At 43.7% G+C, this 20,914-nt stretch overlaps 1 protein-coding gene across 2 annotated transcripts in view; it reads left to right on the plus strand.

Annotated features, from left to right (window-relative positions):
- Positions 1 to 10,298, plus strand: part of SRGAP3 (SLIT-ROBO Rho GTPase activating protein 3) — a 211,502-nt gene extending 201,204 nt beyond the window's left edge. For both annotated transcript variants that reach the window (XM_067544371.1, XM_067544372.1), the window contains exons 20-22: positions 402 to 551; positions 952 to 1,279; positions 4,813 to 10,298. In XM_067544371.1, the coding sequence (XP_067400472.1) occupies positions 402 to 551; positions 952 to 1,279; positions 4,813 to 5,229 (895 nt within the window). In that variant the 3' untranslated portion in view covers positions 5,230 to 10,298. The remainder of the gene's footprint in view (positions 1 to 401; positions 552 to 951; positions 1,280 to 4,812) is intronic.
- Positions 10,299 to 20,914: the final 10,616 nt, after the last annotated feature.

The raw sequence follows: 20,914 nt of genomic DNA on the forward strand, positions 1-20,914 counted from the left end.
TGTGTAGAGCCATGAAGCTTAGAGTCAAACTTTCCCTCTGTTCAAGGGAGTTTGGATCTGAGGTTTGAGTTCAGTTCATTGTTAATTTTGGATCTGGTTTGAAGGTTTCAGGCCAAGATTCTGGCTAAGGCCCACTTCTAGTTTAGGGACTTGCCCTCAGGTGACACAATGAATCAGTGGCAGAGCCAAGATGAGAACGGAGGAGTTCTGACTCCTGGCCTCCTTTTCTTCCACTAGACCCCGCTCTCTCCTTGTTGGGTGCCAATGAATGTTATTTTGCCCCTGGTTTGAGTGGATGCATTAGAATTCCAAAGGTATGAGAATGCTAATAGGCCACACTCACCTTTCATGTGTGAGGCACTCGGTTATCTGCCTGCCTGATACAGTTTCATTTTTCATAGGGATGATGCATTCTCCGACAGTTTGAGTCAGAAGGCAGACAGCGAGGCAAGCAGTGGACCCTTGCTGGATGATAAAGCCTCATCAAAGAATGATATCCAGTCTCCGACAGATCATATTCCAGACTATGGATTTGGGGGAGTAATGGGCCGGTAGGAAAACTGATTCGCTTTTGTATGAAAGCCCGGGTGGTCTTGTACTGTGAAAGGCAAATATACTGTGACACACCATTTAGGGCAGGAAAATTAGAATGTCACGATTCAGTAAGAAGCAGAGAACAACTTGTATCATTTATGCCATATTTAGACTGGAAGGGAGCCAAATAGATGCCTTAATTCAAACAGTCCCCAAAATACGATGGTTGTCCCTTCTTGGCACTCTCCAAAATGTATACCACCCCCATTGGTGAGGTTTTCTCAAACTGAAAGATCTGTGTTTTGACTTGATGTGGGCTTTCAGAACTGATTCGCTGGGGATTTCACAGCATGCCGTCAAATCTGAAATGCCAGAGGATGATCTAATTGAATCGCCTTTTCAATGAATTCTGTGCAGAGTAAGGTTGAGATCTGATGGAGCAGCCATCCCTCGTCGTCGGAGTGGAGGGGACACCCATAGCCCCCCGAGAGGGATGGGTCCTGGTATAGATACCCCTCCTCGAGCAGCAGCATGTCCTAGCAGCCCCCACAAAATACCACTCAACAGAGGCAGAATTGAGAGCCCGGAGAAGCGCAGAATGGCAACGTTTGGCAGCGCTGGCAGCATCAATTATCCAGACAGGAAGGCCTTGTCCGATGGCCACCCGCTGAGATCGACCTGTGGGTCTACTCGGCACAGTAGTCTTGGAGATCAGAAGTCTCTGGAAGCAGAAGCCCTTGCTGAGGTAAGAGGGCTGTGAGGTGGCTCTGTGCGCCGTGGAAACAGGAGATACTGTACAGAGTGCCTTTCATCTCAGAGCCCTTTACGATTATTTAGAGGAATCCCTTCACCCACCACCGAAATGCAGCCACGGGTGGGATGAAATGTGGTGGCTCTTAATGGTGTCGCACTGCAGCAGGATAGGAAGTAAAGAGGAATACTGTCTAAACGGAACTTCAGGGGGAATTTAAAGAGACAGAACTTAATTACCCAAATAAGAATTTGGTCAAGATACCGAGGTCTAATGTCCCTGGCTTTTTGGAAAAACACACCTTAGGTTTGTTAGTAACCATATGTGGCCGGGACCTCACGTTTTACGTCTGATCCCAAAAAGTTCTCCCCAGCTACACAGTGCCCCCTAGAATTTTGTTACGGTTCTTCAGCTACAGACCCAGCTCAGAACCGTGGCAACTCCGCCTCCAGGAATTCACGCCGGAGTCAGGGCGCAAGATTGCAAGGTGCTTTCGAGTTTGTTATGGGTCAGTGACACACAGACAAGATCAGAGAGTGTTCTTGGTGATCCACATGTGACAACAGAGGCCCTCCTGCCTTCCACTTTGTATAGCTATTGAGTCCTGTGAAAACAAGTGTAAAACACTGCACTGCCATTCTCCGCTGCGAGTAGAAAATCCGAAATCTACCTCTGCTTTATCCAGCCGTCAGGGATGGCACAAGATGCCAGGCAGTGGAATGTCAGGCCCGTGGCGCCTTTGGATTAGAGGCAGTTGGCATGATGGGCAGTCTTTCAGAAGAACTTGCCAGACGGTCTGGGTTGTGGGGAGGGGGAGCATTTTCTTTCTCTGGACTCTGCGCTGTGCAGGTTGGTGGTTGGGTTGCCCAGAGATTTTGTGTAGAGGTTTGGTTTTGATGTGGTGCAGCTTGAGCTTTTCATGCCTCAGTCTCTTCTGTGGGGGCTGTTGGCTCATGCTGGCATGTTGTTAGTTTGTTGCTTGTTGATGACGCTTTTGCTATCCTAAGCCTAAGTCGTGTGTCTGGTTTATTTTTAAAGATATACACCATATTTTTGTTCTCAGTAATAGATTTGTTGTAAATAACATTATTCCAGACCTGCTTTTTCTCAGGAAAATAGGCATTCTGTATTCCAAGCAGCTGGTCTGCTTTACCATTTAACTTTGAAAGCAGTGAACCACGTAAAACAATATTATCCTGCATATGCCAGTGAGAGCTCTTTGTTTGAAGCTTCACAAATTACCCCCATGAGAACTGGCACTTTCCTCCTTGTGCCCATTATTCCCACTGTGGGAAGAAATGCCAGCAGCAAGAGCATTTGTGAGAAAGACATAAGAACGAAGCTTGCCCTGCCTTCCACAGCAGACTAGAGAGACGAAGGGAAAAGCAGAGCCTTCCATGTAAATACTCTAGGGTCTGACTCAGCTGTGCATTGTGTCACCTTTGCACTCCCCAGAGTCCAGTTAGCCTCTGGAGCAGATTAGGGCTGCTTTTCTACCAGCGTTTTCCCACTGAGGTCACAGGGACATGTGCTAGTGTATTTTTAGCCTGGGAATATTTCTAGTTCAGTTTATTTGCTGGTCCTGGTAAACGAAAAGGTCCAGCTAACCATATAATTATCAGCCAGTTTGATAGCCACCAAATAGAGACACCTGCTCTTGTTAGTAAGAAATCTGAAAGCAACTGGCTGTGTCTTGGAGATAGTGATCTGATTTAAGCCACTATGATCGAATTACTAATTTTCAGACTTGCAGCCCTTCAAACGGATGAAACGTTGGGGGGGTAAGGGGGGATGATAGTGCATTAGGACTGTGTTGTATCCCACCACGGGCTTGATCCAACGTCCACGGAACTCAATAGGCGTCTTTTGATAGACTTCAACTTCACTTGGAGTGGCCACTGGATTTGGAGTTTTTCATTTGAACACACAGATTTTTATAAGACTGTGAGTTTGGCTCATGATGCAATGTTCTATTGTTGCAAATAAATGTGAGAGTGCTCTTAGAACCTGCTCAGTGTGAGTACACAGCAGAATCTGGCCTTACATTTTGTGCCTGCAGCTCCAATGCTGAAAAATGTGATATAAAATTTCTAAATCTTTCTCTTTCTTCATGAAGAAGTGTGTGCGTGTGCCAGTTTTCCCATCAGCAGTGGGGATTTGTTTTGCCTGGCTCTACTGCACATCACACAGCCTAAAATTAAAGACAACAGTGAAATATATAATCTGGTCTCAACTGTTGTGGCTGGCAAAATACCCTATTCATGGACAGCTGCCAGAAATAACCCTTTGTAGCTAAGCCTATCTTCACAGCAGAACACTTCCTTTGGATTTGTTCTCATGGCTGGGTCTTCTGTCTATTTACTGGCTAACTGCAGCTCAGGTCTCTCAGGATCCAAAGTCGGGAGAAAGTTTTGTTGGCAATGGGCAGTGAGTCTGTTAAAAGGGAAATAATTGTTACAGTCTCATTTCCTCTTCCACCACTTGCTGCTCTTTGTTTACTTCCTGCATTGCTTTCTGTTTGGACTGGGCAACTGATCTGCTTCTGTCTATATCACACTCTGCATCTCATGCACTAGACATGGTAGTGTTATCCGAGTTGCAAACACTGCTGGGGGTGGGGCATACAACTAAGGACAGAAACAAAATAAAAAATAGTTTTCTTAGTCTCTTTTTAAAATAATGGGCCAGATCTCAACTCGTATAAATCAGTAATTCTACAGAAGTCAATAGAGCAATGAGAGCTTACACGAGCTAAGGATCTGGCCCTGTGAAAATATTTCTAATTTTGTAAATTTTATATTCAACAAAACCTAGCTGGGCCTAACCCTTTTGACTCCCTGTTGCTGATAATAGTTTGAACGCTATCCAAAGATCACAAAATACTTTACAAACATTAGATAAGACATACCCCACACCTTTGTAAAAGTAGATACTGTAAGAGATATTTCACCCATCAGTGAAATGCAGCCATCTCTGGGGTGAAACTCGGTAGCTGCTGAGAGACACAACAAACATGATAATTTAAGTTAGAGAGTGGAGCAGAATGTTGTATCAAAGCAACTGCATAGAGGAGGTAGGCAAAAATTAATTAAAATTAATTCCCACCTGGAATTCCACTACGGTGAGAGGGCTAACTTTACATTGTATTATGGGGTGTTTAGGTCTTGTTCCCTTTGAAATCACTGCCAAAACTATCATTGATTTCAATGGTGCAGGAGTTCAAAGATGCCTGGTGCCTACACGTGGTCAGGACCTGTGTTTTACATCTCCTCGCAGAGCCAGCTCCTTATCAAGAGGCCAAATCTCGAGAGGTGGTGAGCACCAGCAGCTGATGTCAGTGCAGTTGAAAAATGCTCAACAGTTCTCAGGATTAGTTAAGAGCATATGGCACAGTGAGGCAGAAAACAACTGCACTGATGCAGAGACAGAAGTAAAGCTACACTGGATGGCAGAGTTAAGTGCAGGGAAGCCCAAGTAGCGCTAAAATGCAGGGATGCTGATGACACTTTTGCTTATCGCATTGACAGGACATTGAGAAGACCATGAGCACCGCTCTGAATGAGCTGCGTGAGCTTGAGAGACAGAACACAGTGAAGCAGGCCCCTGATGTCGTCCTTGACACCCTGGAGCCAATGAAGAATCCTCAGGGGGGCTCTGTCAACTCAGAGCCTGCCAGCCCGCTTCACACCATCATGATCCGAGACCCCGATGCTGCCATGAGACGTAGCAGCAGCTCCACCACCGAAATGATGACTACTTTTAAACCAGCCCTCTCGGCCCGGCTTGCTGGGGCTCAGCTTAGGCCGCCACCCATGAGACCCGTCAGGCCGGTGGTTCAACATCGATCGAGCAGCAGCAGCAGTTCAGGAATGGGCAGTCCTGCAGTGACACCCACAGAGAAGATTTTCCCCAATAGCACCTCGGATAAATCTGGCACCATGTAGCTCTGCCGCGAGGGATTCTCAGTTGAGGGTGGGGGAAAATGTCGCCATCTGGATTTTTTGGGTGGAAATCACAACTCTGCAAACAGTCTCATTCTTTAAAATAAAAAGACAGAAAAATTATGCTCTGAAGAAAACTTCAGTAGGGAAACCAGTGCATAGGCCTGAGGCCTAATGATCTAACCATTATAGATACACACACCCATGCAGAAACATTTTACCAAGTTAAAACATTCTACCACAGTAAAATGGTATGTCAGAATAAGACGGCCGTCCTGCGTATTGTCACTGGAGAATATACAATCTGTGTAGAAGTATATATAAAGTGTACAAAGTTCAATAACTTTTTTTTTTAGTAGATTTACCTCAGAAACTTGCCCTGAAATTTCCTCTCTAGAGTTGTTTGGTTGATTTTATTTTTTTTTGAGAATACTTGTGTGTGCGCGCGCGTGTGTGGAGGTACACGGCAACTGTGCATCAAGCAATACAAGATCAATCCTGGAATTTATATTCTGCAGTAGTTGGCATTTAAAAAAAGGGAAGACATGCTGTTTTTTGCTCAACTATTGGCCTACAGAGAAGAGATTGAAATGCATCTAGTAACAGTTCTCATCAAGCTGGGTGGATTTCTTTTTCTTCACACACAGTCCTAAGATTTCTTCGTTTCGACTCTGAATCTTGTGGCTATTATCCAGCCAGTAGGTTGTATAGAATATGATACAGCCAAATAAAAAAAATATATTCATTTAGTTTATATATAGGGATAAAGTGTATAAATACCTACTCCATAACATAGCACAGTGTTAGGTGTGTACAAAAAGAAACCACAAAATGTAGATTGTCTTGAAGATTTCAAAATGGACGAGGACTAGTAAGAAATCTATAGTAAAAAATAAATAGGCTAAAGTATTGAAATATTTCATCTTCCCTTCTCCCCGACCTTCTTTTAACTAATAATATCTCAAAAAATTGGGACTAAACAGGCAAGGAGGCTTTGAAAAGATTACATTCCTTTATTTAATGTTGGACAGCAGTACACAAGGGTCTTGATTCAGATTGTCTTCTTGCATGAAAAGCATGAGCCATATTTGACCATATCAGACGCATAACTGATCTGATGGGGTGATATTTTGCACTTTCTGTACTGTACTATATTATAATACAGCAGTTTGAGTTTATGCAAAAGAAGTTATATTTTATTTTTCCTCTGAACACTTAACCTAGAGAAAAAATATGCAGAAAGAAGTAGGGGTTGCATGATACTTTATCTGATAACTAAATCTCTTCTCTAATCACTGAATACAGACACTCCATGTTTCTTTTTATCATTTTTGTTTTGCTTCTTGACCAGATTTTCATAAAGTTGACTTGTGGTTTAATTTTGATTATGTCCATATATCATCTGAACATGAAATAGGTCTCGATGAGTCTCACACAGATGCTGTACTAGCGTTTTTCAAACCTTAATTCCTTTTCCTTAATCTCTCTGATTTCTGCCACAGTGGCTATCATTGAGCAAAATAAGTGAACAAACCTTGCTGCCTCATTGGGAGTTCAGATTAACACTCAGCTTCTTTCAACATCCCATGGCATGTTTTTTAAGTTTTTTTGCTTTTCTATCCAACACCTCAGAGGCACCACCGAATGCAGAATCCTTCATATCTCCAGATGAACAATCCAACATTTCTGTCAGAGAAGGTACAGATGGAAAAGACCTGTGGGTTGATCTAGCCCTTTGAATCTTATCATGTTAGCACCTCTCATTTGGGAGTCCAATTTATAACTCATCCATGTGCATAAAATACAATGGGAAGCCAGCCCTATGGTTTGTGCAAAGTAACATTTACATTTACTTGCCTGGATATAGAGGAATCTTAACACAAACCCAATGGAACTGATTAGGTGTTCGTACTTATTCTGTGTCCAGTGCACAAGCATGTTTCACTTCCACATATCCTCGTCTCTTAACTGTCTCTTGCCTGTTCTAGTCTGTTATATATTGCTGTACTTGCTTAAATGCTGGAAAGTAACTGTTAAAATGTAAACTGTAAAAAGAAAATAGGTTAAAATTAGATGAAAGCCAATGCCACTCACCAAATCTTTGCACTTAGTAGATAGTTCAATGTAAAAAATAATTAAAAACAAAACCACAAACCTAACCTTTCAGTGTACAGTGTGTGTGGTGGGGGGGAGTAATGTATGTAGTAATTCTATTCTTGTTCCTCAATATAGTATTACAAGAGGAAATGGTGTTTACGTACTCGTCTATTAACATTGTTGACATTTGTAATTACCACAATCAGTTTGTATTGATGTTTATTTTTCTTCATGGTTTTTTTCCCCTCCTTTCCTAACCTTAGACTAACCCTAAGGTCATTGCCTTTGTCATTATGGGCAGCAGATGTTCAAACCGTCTGTCAGTCTGTTCTAGGAATGAACCAGCAAATGTGCTTTTAGGGGGAGGGAAAAGGTCCCCATTTGACACAATTGTTGTGTAATCATTGCCAATAATCTTTTCCACTTACTTCTTGGAGAACACTCACTTTGGCAGTCTGACTTTTTTTCATATATTTTCAACAATGACTTAATAGCAAAACCATCTTCGGTTATTTTTTCCCCTCTTTAAAAGATACGGTACAAACTCCAGTGTCTTTTACATTAAATTATTGCCTTTTATTTTTGCTTTGGTTTTTTTTAATATTTTTGTTTTCTTATCTTTAAGTGCCTTTTGAGCACCAGAACAAATGCTTGGAATTAATGTACTTGGAGCTGTGTACACATCATGATTTCTTTTGTACAGTTATGTTGGGTGATGGGTGTATTGCTTTTGAAGTCCTTTAAAAAAAAAGACATTTTGTTAAATTTAAGGAAAAAACTACCCATTTTTAATGTTGCAGTCAAATTGCAGTTTGGGGCCACTAGTGTAAATTTAAAAAAAAGTATTTTCCTGTAGTTCAGCTCACCCCAAAATTAAACCACTTGCATTGTGCTGTAGAAGCATCACAACTGGAACCTACTCATATGTTTTGCATAACTATCTTGATCATCTCTACTTCTCTGTAGACTGTAGCTTTCAATGTGATCTCAGTTCTATTCACTAAAGGGTACTATGAAATTTACAGTCTACAAATTGGTCAAAGTGTGACCCTTTTGTGCCTAGGGTAGCCACCTGAAAATGCCAAGGTCAGGGCAGGCTGTAAAAGGAGAACAGATTCTCCTAGCACTGGTGGGTGATACTGAAGTCAGACTTCCCAACCAGCCACAAACTGTGCTTCTGATTCCCCACACTGGTTATCAAGAAGCCAAAATAAAAATATACACAACCCCCTTTACTGCATTCCAGTCTCCGGCTCCCAGTCAGCCACTAGGTATCCAATAAAGAGACCAGTTATTTAAAACTCTATGCTCTTTACCAGAAAGGTTTCTCCTGACCCCAAAGGGTCAGCCACAGTACCAGATCAATATAAGTTTGGATCTTACCCAAAATACCACGCTGCCAGCCAATCTTTTGGTAAATAAAACTAAAGGTTTATTATAAAAAGAAAGAAACAAACTATAAGAGAAATGTTAAAGGATTAAAGCAATCAGATACATGATTTGAAAGTCCCTATACATCAAGTTTCTAGAAGAATTGTGGAGTTTGCAGGCTTCTTATAGTCCCTCTAGTATACATCCAGTACCTGGATGGGTCTCAGTCCTTTGTTTCACAGCTTCAGTTCAGTTGTAGATGAGTTGATCCAGAGGTAGGCTGGTGGAGATTGAAGACAAAGACAGAAGACAAAATGGATCTCAGGCAGCTGCCTTTTATGTCCTTTGGTCTTTGCCATGCTGCTTGTAGAATTTTACAGGAATAAGATGGAGTCCAGAGTCACAGGAGTAAGTCCTGGTGACTCATCAGGTATATCCCTGGCTTCTCCCCCTGGGCCCCTTGTACCTGTGAATTTCCTTAATGGGCCATTAAGCATGCTAGTGCTGCAGCCATCTTGTCTGGGGTGTTGCCCAGACACAGCACAATTTGAAATACAGATATATCAACCATATCCATAACTTCCATTACACATATAACACATGAACATAAACATCATCATCTTACCTAGCACATTATGGCCTTTCTAACAGTACTTGACATGGCATATCTCATATGAATTATTATGATTTTAACATATTGATGTTAAATAATATAATAAATGCCCCCCTGCTCCCCAATCCAGCCAGCGTGATACAAAGCAGCAGCTGGAAATGCCCATCCAGAAGGCTCATTTTCTCTTGTTTCAAAAGAAAACCATTCCAGGCAATGAAATTTCACCCATTTGGTTATAATGAGTGGTCAACAGAGATCCCACGTCTCAATGATATGCCAGTGTGGTGAAGGATAGGGCGCTCTTTAAGTAGAAGTTGATTCTCTGCTGTGCAGAGCAAATTCAGAAGTCTTCAATCAGCTCCCTCAGTTACTCTGAGTCCTTGCCTCCCCCGCAAAATAAACTCTTTTGCTCTATTGAAGCTACTTCTGCTAAGTCCCAGGAGTAGGTAGTCGCCAGTGTCCCCATTCCTTTGGCCTGTCTCCCCAGTGGCTCAGTGAAGTGATCTTTCTGTTGACCCAGTAATGCATTTAACGGTGCTGACTTCAAAGCAATTGCACCCACGCTGATATTCTGTACAGACTCTCCTAAGCAACCATTGTAATTGTGCCAGTCCCTTTAATGATAATGACAGTGCACTTTTCTTCCTTAGACTGAAGTATACCTGATAGATTCTTTTTGTAAATCCTGGACTGTATTATTTACTAGCAGTGTTGCAGTTTTCACAATATGTCAGTAGAACCTCCTGATTCTGATCTGCTTTTGAGTGGCTGTTTTTTTTGTTTTGTTTGTTTATGCCAGAAAACCTTAGGAAACTGCCCTGTATAATGATTGTTGTCCCTCCTATGGATATTGTCTCTGTAATGTATGATAAAATGCCATTCGGTTAGAATGTCTGATTGGATCCTCTGTCATGTATGCTGATGATGCCATGTAGATCAAGCCATTGGTTGGATGTGGACTCATCCTGTTGAATAAAACTGCTTAACTTTTCTCAGAAATATTAGTCATGATTTCCAAACACCTGGACCGTAAACACTGTGCGTGGAGGAAATGACCATCCTCTGGGCATATACGCCTTTCTAGGCATTTGTTTAAGGCATCCTTTTTGTTTGTTGCTAATGTTATGGGAGGGTCCAAAGACCCCAGTCAGGATGGGGCTGTTGTTGGGCTGAGCGCTGCACAGACACAAGATGGGCAAAGAGTTGGAAATCTGTGAAGATAACAGACAAAGGGCGGAGGAGGGAGGGAAAACAAAAATAAATACAACTTTTATGTATAAATATACTTCGTTTCTTTTTCATTTTCATGTCCCCCTCCACTCCTCTCCCAGCAGCCATGATTGTGACAGGTTTCTTGGTAGCAGAAGTGAGTCCTGAGAGAGGATTTAAAGGAGCAGAGGGTACGGTCTTCTTGCTATGAAGTGTGTGTGCATGGTGTATATTGATTTACTGTGTATTTGTTACTTTAAAGGAGCTCTCTCTCTTTAGGGTATAGCTATTGAGTTAGCCATTTTGTTCAGAAAAACTGTTAGTCCACTCCAATGTCTTCAGGTTTGATTGTGCTACACTGAACCTGGGTGCCTCTCGGGGTGAGTTGAGCTGATGGACTAAGAATATGGAAGAGGGGTTGCTACCTCTGTGGCTAGAAAATAAATGAGAGGATGGTTGTGTGAATTGCTTGTGTTGCAAGGAGAAGGAAAGACTAGAACTGAAAAATGCTGCCGCTTTTACTACGTTTAGCAGCAGAGATGAGCCAAGCTGGCTAAATTAGCTTGGAGTCCTACTGAACAAAGGTAGATCATGGCCAGTGTGTAAACCAGGCGCTTGCACTGACAGGATGCCATTGCTGCCATAGTATGGGATGCTGGCCAGGAATGTGATCTCAAACTGCACTGTTAAGCATGCCATTGAACAGGGTAGTTTGGGGCTAGACCTAGATAATGGCTAATTAGCTATGAGCCACTGGTGACTAGCCAGTCATCAGTAAAGGAACCAACTCTGGGGCTGTCCCAATCAGCACAGGGGGCAACAATTATTTTTCTCTTTGTGTTTAAAATTTAAGGTCCATATACCTCGCAGATATAATTCCACTGATTTCCAGGTTTCCCAGATTAGACTCTTCAGAGGCTGAAGTTAATCACTTTCTGGGATTCTCTTTGAATCCCCCCTGGTCCCACCCTATTTTTTCACGCATGCATTTTGTCTATTCATACACCTCTACACTGCTTACAGTTTAATGCAGATTTGCCCAGTACGTGTTTTGCTGATAACTAGGTCTCGAGAGAGATTAGCAGCTTGGTTCTTTTCAGCTCTGTTATACTTTGTGTCTGTAAGGTGCATGCAACATGAAGGCAAAGCCATGCTAACCTGGTAATGTTTTGTGCCACTTTGCATGGTGATCTACACTTATGCAAAGTGCAGAGCAGGGCCAAATCAGATCTAATGTCTTGCTTTGGGCCTCAGCCATGAAGTCAGAATGTGGAGTTGAATGTTTCCCCAGATCTATTGCAGGCCAAGCTTCAGTAGATTCCCAAATAATTGCTTCTAAGAAGCAGGAGGAATCCCTGTTCACTGGACCAGCTGTGGCTGTGCTGAGTCACTGGAAGCATTTGTAAAGAACATCTCTGTTCACATTTAACTGGGCTTTTTCTCCTACCTTGTCAAGAATATTTTTTCTCTTTAAAAAAAAATATATATTTTTTTAAAATTGTCAGTCTTCTCTCACCCTCCTGTCCTGAACCTCCAAACCAGATGGAACCTCTACTGTTGCTCTTGAAACCTGTTTGGAGTACAGTGCACTGTCTAAAGGGCATGATATAAATACAATGATGGATCCTTCAACATAGACCAAGGTAACATTTTCAGACGTGCCGAAGGATCAGATTTTCAAAGGTCTTTAGGTATCTAAAGATTCAGAATGTGCCTAGCATGATTTTAAAAAATTCCTAGATGCCTAATCACTTTGCAGGACCTCTCCTTGGACAGCCAAAAATTGTTTAGTGACAAGATAGACAAGAGTCTGCACTCACTAAGACTCTCAGGCCATGCTTCGGTCACTGGGCCTATATACTTCAGCCCCTACCTTCAGTCTTTTCGACTCTGCTATCCCACCCAGCCCACCTATCAACCTTACCCTCCACATCAGCAAGAACAATCCCGCCACCACCAACGTTCTCAATTACCTAGATTTTCTGCCACCTCCATCTCTGCTGCCTCCACCTTCCATCAGCACCCCTCAAAACAACCCTTTTGACTCCTCTCTAGAGAACTGTGAACCCTGCCCCACTCCTCCCCGTTTCCCCGATCTTTCTCAGGGGCTGACTTGCTCTCTTTGCTCACAATTGGAGCAAGATTACCACTAATCGATGGGTACTAAGCGTCATACCCCAGGGATAGCTCATAGAATTCCACGTCTTCACCCCTCGCTACCCTCCCCAGATCAGCCTTGCAGTCCCAGCTCAACTTAGACCTTCTACAGAAGGAAACACACACCTTCGTTAAAAAGGGTGCCTTACAACCAATCCCACGCTACTATCAGGGCCATGGCTTCCATTCCCCCTATTTCCTTATACTAAAAAAAGGAGGGAACCTTTGCCTTATCCTGGATCTGAAGGCTCTAAAATGGTTCGTCTGCAAATTTCATTTTCAAATGATCACTCTTCTCCAAATCATTCTCTCCCTCCCTCTTGGAACCTTGTTCGCGGCTCTCAATATGAAGGATGCATACTTCCATGTGGGCATCCACCCCACCCACCGCAATTGTCTTCGTTTTACAGTGGGATGCTCCCATTACCAATTCTGTCTCCTCCCCTTCAGGATCGCCATCGCCCCTCGTGTGTTCACAAAAGTCTTCACTGTGATTGTGGCATTATTTGCGACTCCCTGTTTCCATACCTGGACAACTGGCTTCTCCTGGTGTCATCCCGCGACTGCCTCCTCATCACTATCTGCATGCTGCGGGGCCTCCTAAACAGTCTGGGCATCTGCATCAATGAGGAAAAGTCCACCCTTGTACCAACCAGAGAACTCATCTTTATAGGAGCAAACGTGGACTCCCGTGCAGGAAAGGCCTTCCAAGGGACCACTTTGGCACTCTCACCTCCCTCATTACAAGGCTGCAACGCCATTCCCAGGCACGCCTCCATCACTACCTTTCACTCCTGGGACACATGGCGGTGTGCAGCTCCATCACACCTTATGCCTGCCTTCCCATGAGATGCCTGCAACTGTGGCTCCGCTTGGTGTACGACCCACAGAAGGACCACCTCAACAAACAGGTCTTCCTTCCACCCTCAGTGAAACTTCACTCTCATGGTGGTGCGACCCATCCAAGGTCATGGCAGGCACTCCCTCCCTTACCACAAATGGTTCACTTGTAGGCTGGGGCTCCCACGTACAGGGCCACATGGCCCAAAGCCTATGGTCTCCCAGAGAAGCAAGGATGCACATCAATTATGAGTGGTCCAGTGCATCTGTCAAGCGCTTCTCCCTCTTATCCACTCTAATTGTACAACTTCTCCCAGACAACATGACAGTGGGTGTATACGTAAACAAACAAGGCAGAGTCAGATCATCAACCCTTTGCTGGGAAGCAATCCGACTGTGGAACTGGTGCCTATGACACAACGTTATACTGCATGCAGCCCACTTACCAGTAACAGTCAACACTCTGCCGGACACACTCAGTCGTTCCTTCTACAACCACAAGTGGGAGCTCCACGACCCCACTCTTTGCTCCATCTTTCATCAGCGAGGCACACCACGATGGGACCTGTTTGCAATAGCCACCAACCACAAGCTTCCCTTCTTCCATTCCAGAGGTGCCCTCGAATGAGGCTCACCAGGGGATGCCTTTCTTCTTCCATGGATACTGGGACTATGTTATAACTTTCCACCTATTCCACTCCTCCCACAAGTACTCCACAAAGTGAGGCAACACTGAGCAGTCCTCCTACTAATAGCCCCCTTCTGGCTGCACCGTTATTGATTCACAGATCTTCTTCACCTTTCAACTTGCCCTCCAATCTGTCTCCCCCTCTCCCAAACCTCCTCACACAACAGCAGGGCCAAATCCACCACCTCAATCTGCACTCTCTGCACCTCACAGCCTGTGATTTGGATGGGGCTCGTGGATAGACAATGCGTGTTCCACATCAGTATGGGACGTATTCATACATACCCGATGCCCTGCTACCAGGGCATGCTACCAAGCCAAATGAAGGCTCTTCACGGAGTGGGCATCCAACAATCATCACTCCATAGGCACTGTGTCCATACGGACCATTCTGGACTATTTACTTAACCTCTGCCTCTCAGGCCTTGGCTACTCCTCCATTCGAGTTCACCTGGTGGCGATCAGTGCCTTCCTCCCACCTGTAGTCAACTTCTCTGCCTTCAGCCATCCAACCACTGCTAGATTCCTCCATGGTCTCCTTAACACCTACCCTTTGGTCAGGAAATCTGCCCCCCTTCCCTTGGGACCTCAACCTTGACCTTTCAGCCCTCACTAAACAACACTTTGAGCCCCTGGCCACTTGCTTGCTCACCTACCTTTCCATGAAGGTAATCTTAGTGGCCATCACTTCTGCCTGATGAGTCAATGAACTGGCACCCATGATAGCAGACCCACCCTTTACTGTGTTCCACAAGGACATAGTCTCCCTACGAGTCCACTGCAAGTTTCTCCCCAAGGTGGCCTCATCGTTCCACCTCAACCAAGTCATCCATCTCCCAACTTTTTACCCTAAATCACATGCCTCCAACAGGGAGTGCACACTGCACTCCCTCGACGTCCATCATGTGCAGGCATTTTATCTCCAGTGCACCTACGCTTTCTGAGGTTCACCCAGGCTTTATCACAATAGTGGAACACCACCGAGGCCGCGCCCCTTCTTCCCATCACCTCTCCAAATGGATTTCCCGCTGCATCAGAGAGTGTTACTCTCTTTCTTGAGTCTCTCTCTGCGACCTGGCGTCACCGCTCACTCCACAAAAGCACAAGCCACCACATCCGCCTTCCACACAGACGTCCTGTGGCAAGGCATGTGTAAAGCAGCGACGTGGTTCTCTATCCACACATCCACCACTCATTACGCCATAGCCAGCTCAGCAGCAGCAGATGCGGCAGTCGGCTGTGCAGTCCTGCAAACTCTCAGCTCTATTGAGCCCTCATGCCCACCTCCACACTAATGACTGCTCACTATGTTACCCACCTATGGATTCCACATAGGGACCAGCAATGGAAGAAGAAGGGGAGGTTACTTACTGTAACTGATGGTTCTTCAAGATGTGTGGTTCCTATCTGGATTCCAGTCCCACCCCTCCATCTCTTCTGCTGTGGGCTCGTTGTCTGTTAGTAAGAGGGAACTGAGGGGGTGTGGACCCGCACAGTCTCATAAGACCTCAGACACGCCATGTGGATGACGCAAGGCATGCATGCAGGTCAACAGAGACTACTCTAAACAGTTCCAGCTCCGGCTCATGGTGTGCATGCGCACCCACGTCTGGAAGCCAGAGAGGGACCACACCTCTCGAAGAACCATCAGTTATAGTGAGTAACCTCGCTGTCCACTTCTTTGACCTGCCACAAGCCGGCAAGGCTTCGGTTTCTGAGTCTAGTAATTTGCGGCTGAATAACAACAGTCTGTCATGTCCCTTGGTAGGTGAGAAATGGAAATCAGTGACTATCAATTCCTTATTGATGTTGCTGCACAGAGACAGACCCTGTGGTTCTCTCTGAGTTCACAGCATCCAGCTGACTAACACAGCCTATACTGCCCCATGTCACCACACGAATGATCCTCTATGTCCTGGACTAGATGAAGCAGTCAGAGAAAGACCTGCCCACTCTGCTCACTGTCAACTACTAATGAGAAAGAAGATGCTGTTTTCTCATTTGATTCTGATTTTTGAGAGTGCCAGTGGAGCTCCAGACAACATTATCTGCTAAGTAATTCATGGTGCATCTTGATATATCTTGACTCTCACTCTGCTGGGAAACGTACAGTGCCTTGGACTCAAGAATAGCATGTGTCTGCAATGCAAAGAGATGCCTCAACCCCTCAAACAAAAGCAAATGTCAAAATGGGTTTAAAACTAAGATTATTTAGTGTGCAATCTGGTGCAAATAGGACAAGAGATTATTTTTTTAAAAAAGAGAGAAAGAGGATCTTAAACTGAAGACACAAAATAAAAGCCCATTCGACACCCTGTAAAAGCTGCAGATTCTAATCAGGAACTAAAACCTTTGAGATTGGCTAGTTATTTGCTTTTAAAGGATTAACTCAAGCCATCTAAGAGGATATTAAAGCCATAATGAACACAGGAGGAAATCTTACATTTTTGCTGCACTAAGTTCTGAGCTCTTTGTGTATTCATTTCTGTTGTCAGTTTATGAACTGTCTCCCATGGCCTGTATGGGCTGTGATAAGGGGCCAAAACCCTTGTATGCTAAATGGATTTAAAATTCCATTGTTTGTGTCTTAAGCACTTCCAGCTTGCTGAGGTTTTTGTTGCCAAGCAGACAGAAAGGGCACCAGATGTACTGGAGATACAGCATCAAGTTCAGATGTGTTTTCTGTCATGCATCCGTTTCTATTCTGTTCATTGTAAGTATCCCTTGGATTTGTGGAGAGTGAGTTTTACTCTGTTCTTACGCAGTGATTGAAGGGATTAGGCTGCCTGTGGGCCTTGTTTTTACAACCTTTGCTCCTCTTTGGTGCCTGAAGTTTGCACGATAAGGGCACAGTAGACATCTGACACCCTGATTGCTCTATAGGTCAGGCAGTGGGGGCAAATGTGCTTCATTTTCACCTGCCATTACTTGCAGGCTTAACGTTGTGGGTGCAGAAAAGGCAGTTCCAATGTAAGGCTCTTTTCCAAATCCGTCCTATGGCTTTTGAAATGGAAGTAGTAGGTACATGTACCATCATTAAAAGCCAAAGCAGAAGCTGCCAACTCTCACCACATGCAGAGACCTGGGATCGAGGAATTGTGTTGAGATTCCGGCCTCTTAACACATGAAGACTGCAGATCTGTTGCTCTCAGTCCCTCCTGGGGGGAAGGATCATCAAAGCACTCAACAGCTATATGGGCACCAGTTACAGGAAATACAGGAAGAGTGGTGTCAGGGCAGAGAGAAACAAACTGATGGGATGTTGTGGGGAGAGACACATCATTCAGAGGCCTCTGCTGCTGGGCTCTTTCACCTGCGCATGTATAGCAGGGGAGCATGCTTAGTAAGCAGGATCTTCTGCATGCAGTGGCAGGCGCACACGGATCAAATCGTGGCAGAAGTGGGCTACGTTATACAGTGTTATTGAAAAGAAGGTGCAGGCTGGACAGTCACTCCCTAGATTTATTTGTACTAGGATCCAACTGTCATTCTCAGTGATTAATGGATGTCTCCAGCATTTGGGACCAAATTCTGGCTTCTGTTTATGCCTTCGGTCCAACAACACTGGAACCAGCAGCAGAAATGTGCTGTGCTGCTTCAGAGCCTCGCTAGATCCAACTGGACTGCTGAGTGTTGCGCAACGGGGGGATTCCAGGCTATGGGGGCACAGGCAGTATGTTTTAGGGCATATGCCAATACTGCCCTGGCAATGCCCCAGGCACTCACTTTGGCATGGAGGATTTATTTACACAGCACCATTAGGGTGCATCGCACCTTCAAGACAACTAAAATGCAAAGTTCTGCGTTGTAATTTAGCCTGTCAATTAGATTGGAATCTACCTGCTTAATCTAGAGGTTCTTAAATATTCTAGAAGACCCCTGATTCTGGTTTTTGCACTTAATGTAGACCTGCTTTCCACGGGTATTTCTCATCCCCAAAGAGTTACGTGCAAAGCTGCTAAAACTCTACATTGTACCATTTTCTCCATGACACTTAACCATTTACTCCTGATGCAAAGCACATAATTGATTCTTACGAAAAGCCAGTCTTAGGCCCACTCTTATTTCTCCTTGGATTGCTGGATTGATCTGTGACCTGGAAAGGTGCATATAGTAATTAATGAATTAATTTGGCCTACAATACTTGTTCAAGTGTCCACATCCTTAGTAAATTGATGATTGAAATGAGTCAAAAAAGTCGCTGACACTGGTCCACATTAGCTATTTATCCACCAATTCTTCTGACAAGCAGTCTTTTCATGCCATGATTGGAAGGAATCTTAAACTGGAAATTCAAAATCTAGTGTATTTTATTACTTTGTTTATTTTTCACCAAACTTATGCTTAAGGAGCTATTAGAATAGCTCAAACCAGCATAAATTTTGTGATTATATATCTGTCATCCATATCTATATATGTGTGTGTCAAATGCTGCATTTTATGGGTAGTGAATTATATTTTTCAAATGGAAAATAAGAAAGGTAACAGGTCCCTCTAAATGGTGGGGGAGGGGAATCAATGGGAAAATGCATGGCTCTGTTCATTATAAACAAGGCTTCCATCTTAAATGGTCAGTCTGTTACTACAGTTTGATTAGAAGAGGCTATAAATAGATACACAGGTCCAAATTCTGATAGGCGTTGCATCACTGTAAATTCTGAGTAAAAACGTTGACATGAATGGAGTTTCTCCAGATTTACACCAGTGATACAGAGAGCAGAAGTTGATCCACAGTTATATTTCTGATCTGACTGCAAGTGGACTTGTGCAGACAGTAGAACCTCAGAATTACGAACACCCCGGGAATGGAGGTTGTTTTAACTCTGAAATGTTTGTAACTCTGAACAAAATGGTATGATGGTTTTTTCAAAAGCTTACAACTGAACATTGACATAACACTGCTTTGAAACTTTTACTATGCAGAAGAAAAATGCTGCTTTTAACCATCTTAATTTAAATGAAACAAGCACAGAAACAGTTTCCCTACCTTGTCAAATCTTTTTTAAACTTTCCCTTTATTTTTATTTATTTATTTTTTTGTATTTTACATTTAACACAGCATTGTACTCTATTTGGTTTTTTTGGGCTTTTTTTTTTCTCGGCTGCTGCCTGATTGCATACTTCTGGTTCCAAATGAGGTGTGTGGCTGACCGGTCAGTTCATAATGTTGGGGTTTGTAACTCTGAGATTCTACTGTCATTCTATGCACAGCCAGCAGGGGATATATTGCTAGGAGATGCGTTCTAATTGGGATTTGTGGTATGCATATAGAGTCTAATCCAGTCTGTGTAAAATGTGCTGTAGTGAAGCCTTCCAACCTGTGAGGACACATGCTGCTTATCAGAGAAGATTCTGTTCTGAAATGTACAGTATGAAAGGCGATTTAGCATGGACTTGCCTTTTTGTGCACTGGTCCTACTGTATGTGTTTATTATTCAAGTGGATCAGAAAATGTTTTTTCCACAACAGAATTTTATCAAAAATAGTCACTTGTCAAAATTTTCTCTTTTCAGTCGTCAAAATCAACCCTCCCCAAACTTCAACCAAACCCATATATTCTGAACAATGTGGGGGAAAAAAAACCAAATGGCTTTGTTTTCAGTCAGTCATGAATCCTGTCTACACAGGGATTCTAGATTAAGGGACAGATTGAGTATTTACTCTCGGTTCATAGTAAAGGACAGCATGTAGTTACATTGTTCCAGGAGCAGACCAGTGAAAGAATTGTGGAGGAATTTCCCCTGTAGTTCCAAATGGGAAGTAATCTGTTACTGAGCTGTACTAGTAGCATGTTACTTCACCTTCCACACAGGCTCAGGGCTGCTGGACCACGAGTGGGGAAGGCAGAGCCATGACTCCACTCATTTCTTCACCTGCCTGCGTAGGAGGAGTAGCAGCCTCATGGAGGCTGTTTTCCCCCATATCCTACCCCTTGGCGCACTGGCACATAAGACAAGACACAATCTTGCCCTAAACTATTAAAAACAAACCATATCGCTCAGGCTACGGCCCAAGTCCCACTCACTTTACTCAAAGGAGTAGTTCATTGAGGTTAATGGGATTCTCATCAGAGTAAGGAGAGCAGGATTTAGGCCTTAGAGATTCAAATTAGCAAATTGACCTTGGAGCTCTGTTTCTGCTAAGGATTCTGGGACAGAACTTTGCCTATTTTCCTTGCCATTGACTTGATGCCTCTTCTATCACCTCAGTGATGTTGGCTATTGCAGTGGCATAAGGTAACATAAGTGGCTTTATATCTCAGTGTGGTCCAGTGAATAAGGTGGAAGATGGAGAATGAAAGGACCTGGCTTCTGTTCCTGGCTTTGCACTGCCCTGCTGTGTGACCTCAGGTAAGTTTCCTTCTCTGTAAAACAGGGATATTTACTTATCCTTCTTTGTGAAGCTCTTTTGGGAACAAAGGATGAAGAATGCTATATATGCACCGGGCATTGTTGTTGTTTTTTACATTGCATTACAGTTTGTGCTGCATCAACCAAGTAAAATGAGGCAGCGCAGAGATGACTTGGAATTTCCTTGTGTTTGTTACGTTGGTTCATTTTATTTATAACAGCTCCTTGGAAACCTACTGGAACCAGAACAAATACCTGGAAGAAGCTGACTTTGCAGATGGCATCTGTTTTAACAGTTGGGATGCCAAGAAAATGCAGATGAAAGTGAGCAAAACTGTTCATACAACTGACAGCCCGATACGC

Source organism: Emydura macquarii, unplaced genomic scaffold (genome assembly GCF_026122565.2).
Source record: "Emydura macquarii macquarii isolate MOO-44397 ecotype Brisbane River unplaced genomic scaffold, CSIRO-AGI_Emac_v2 contig_968, whole genome shotgun sequence".
Classification (NCBI taxonomy): domain Eukaryota; kingdom Metazoa; phylum Chordata; order Testudines; family Chelidae; genus Emydura; species Emydura macquarii.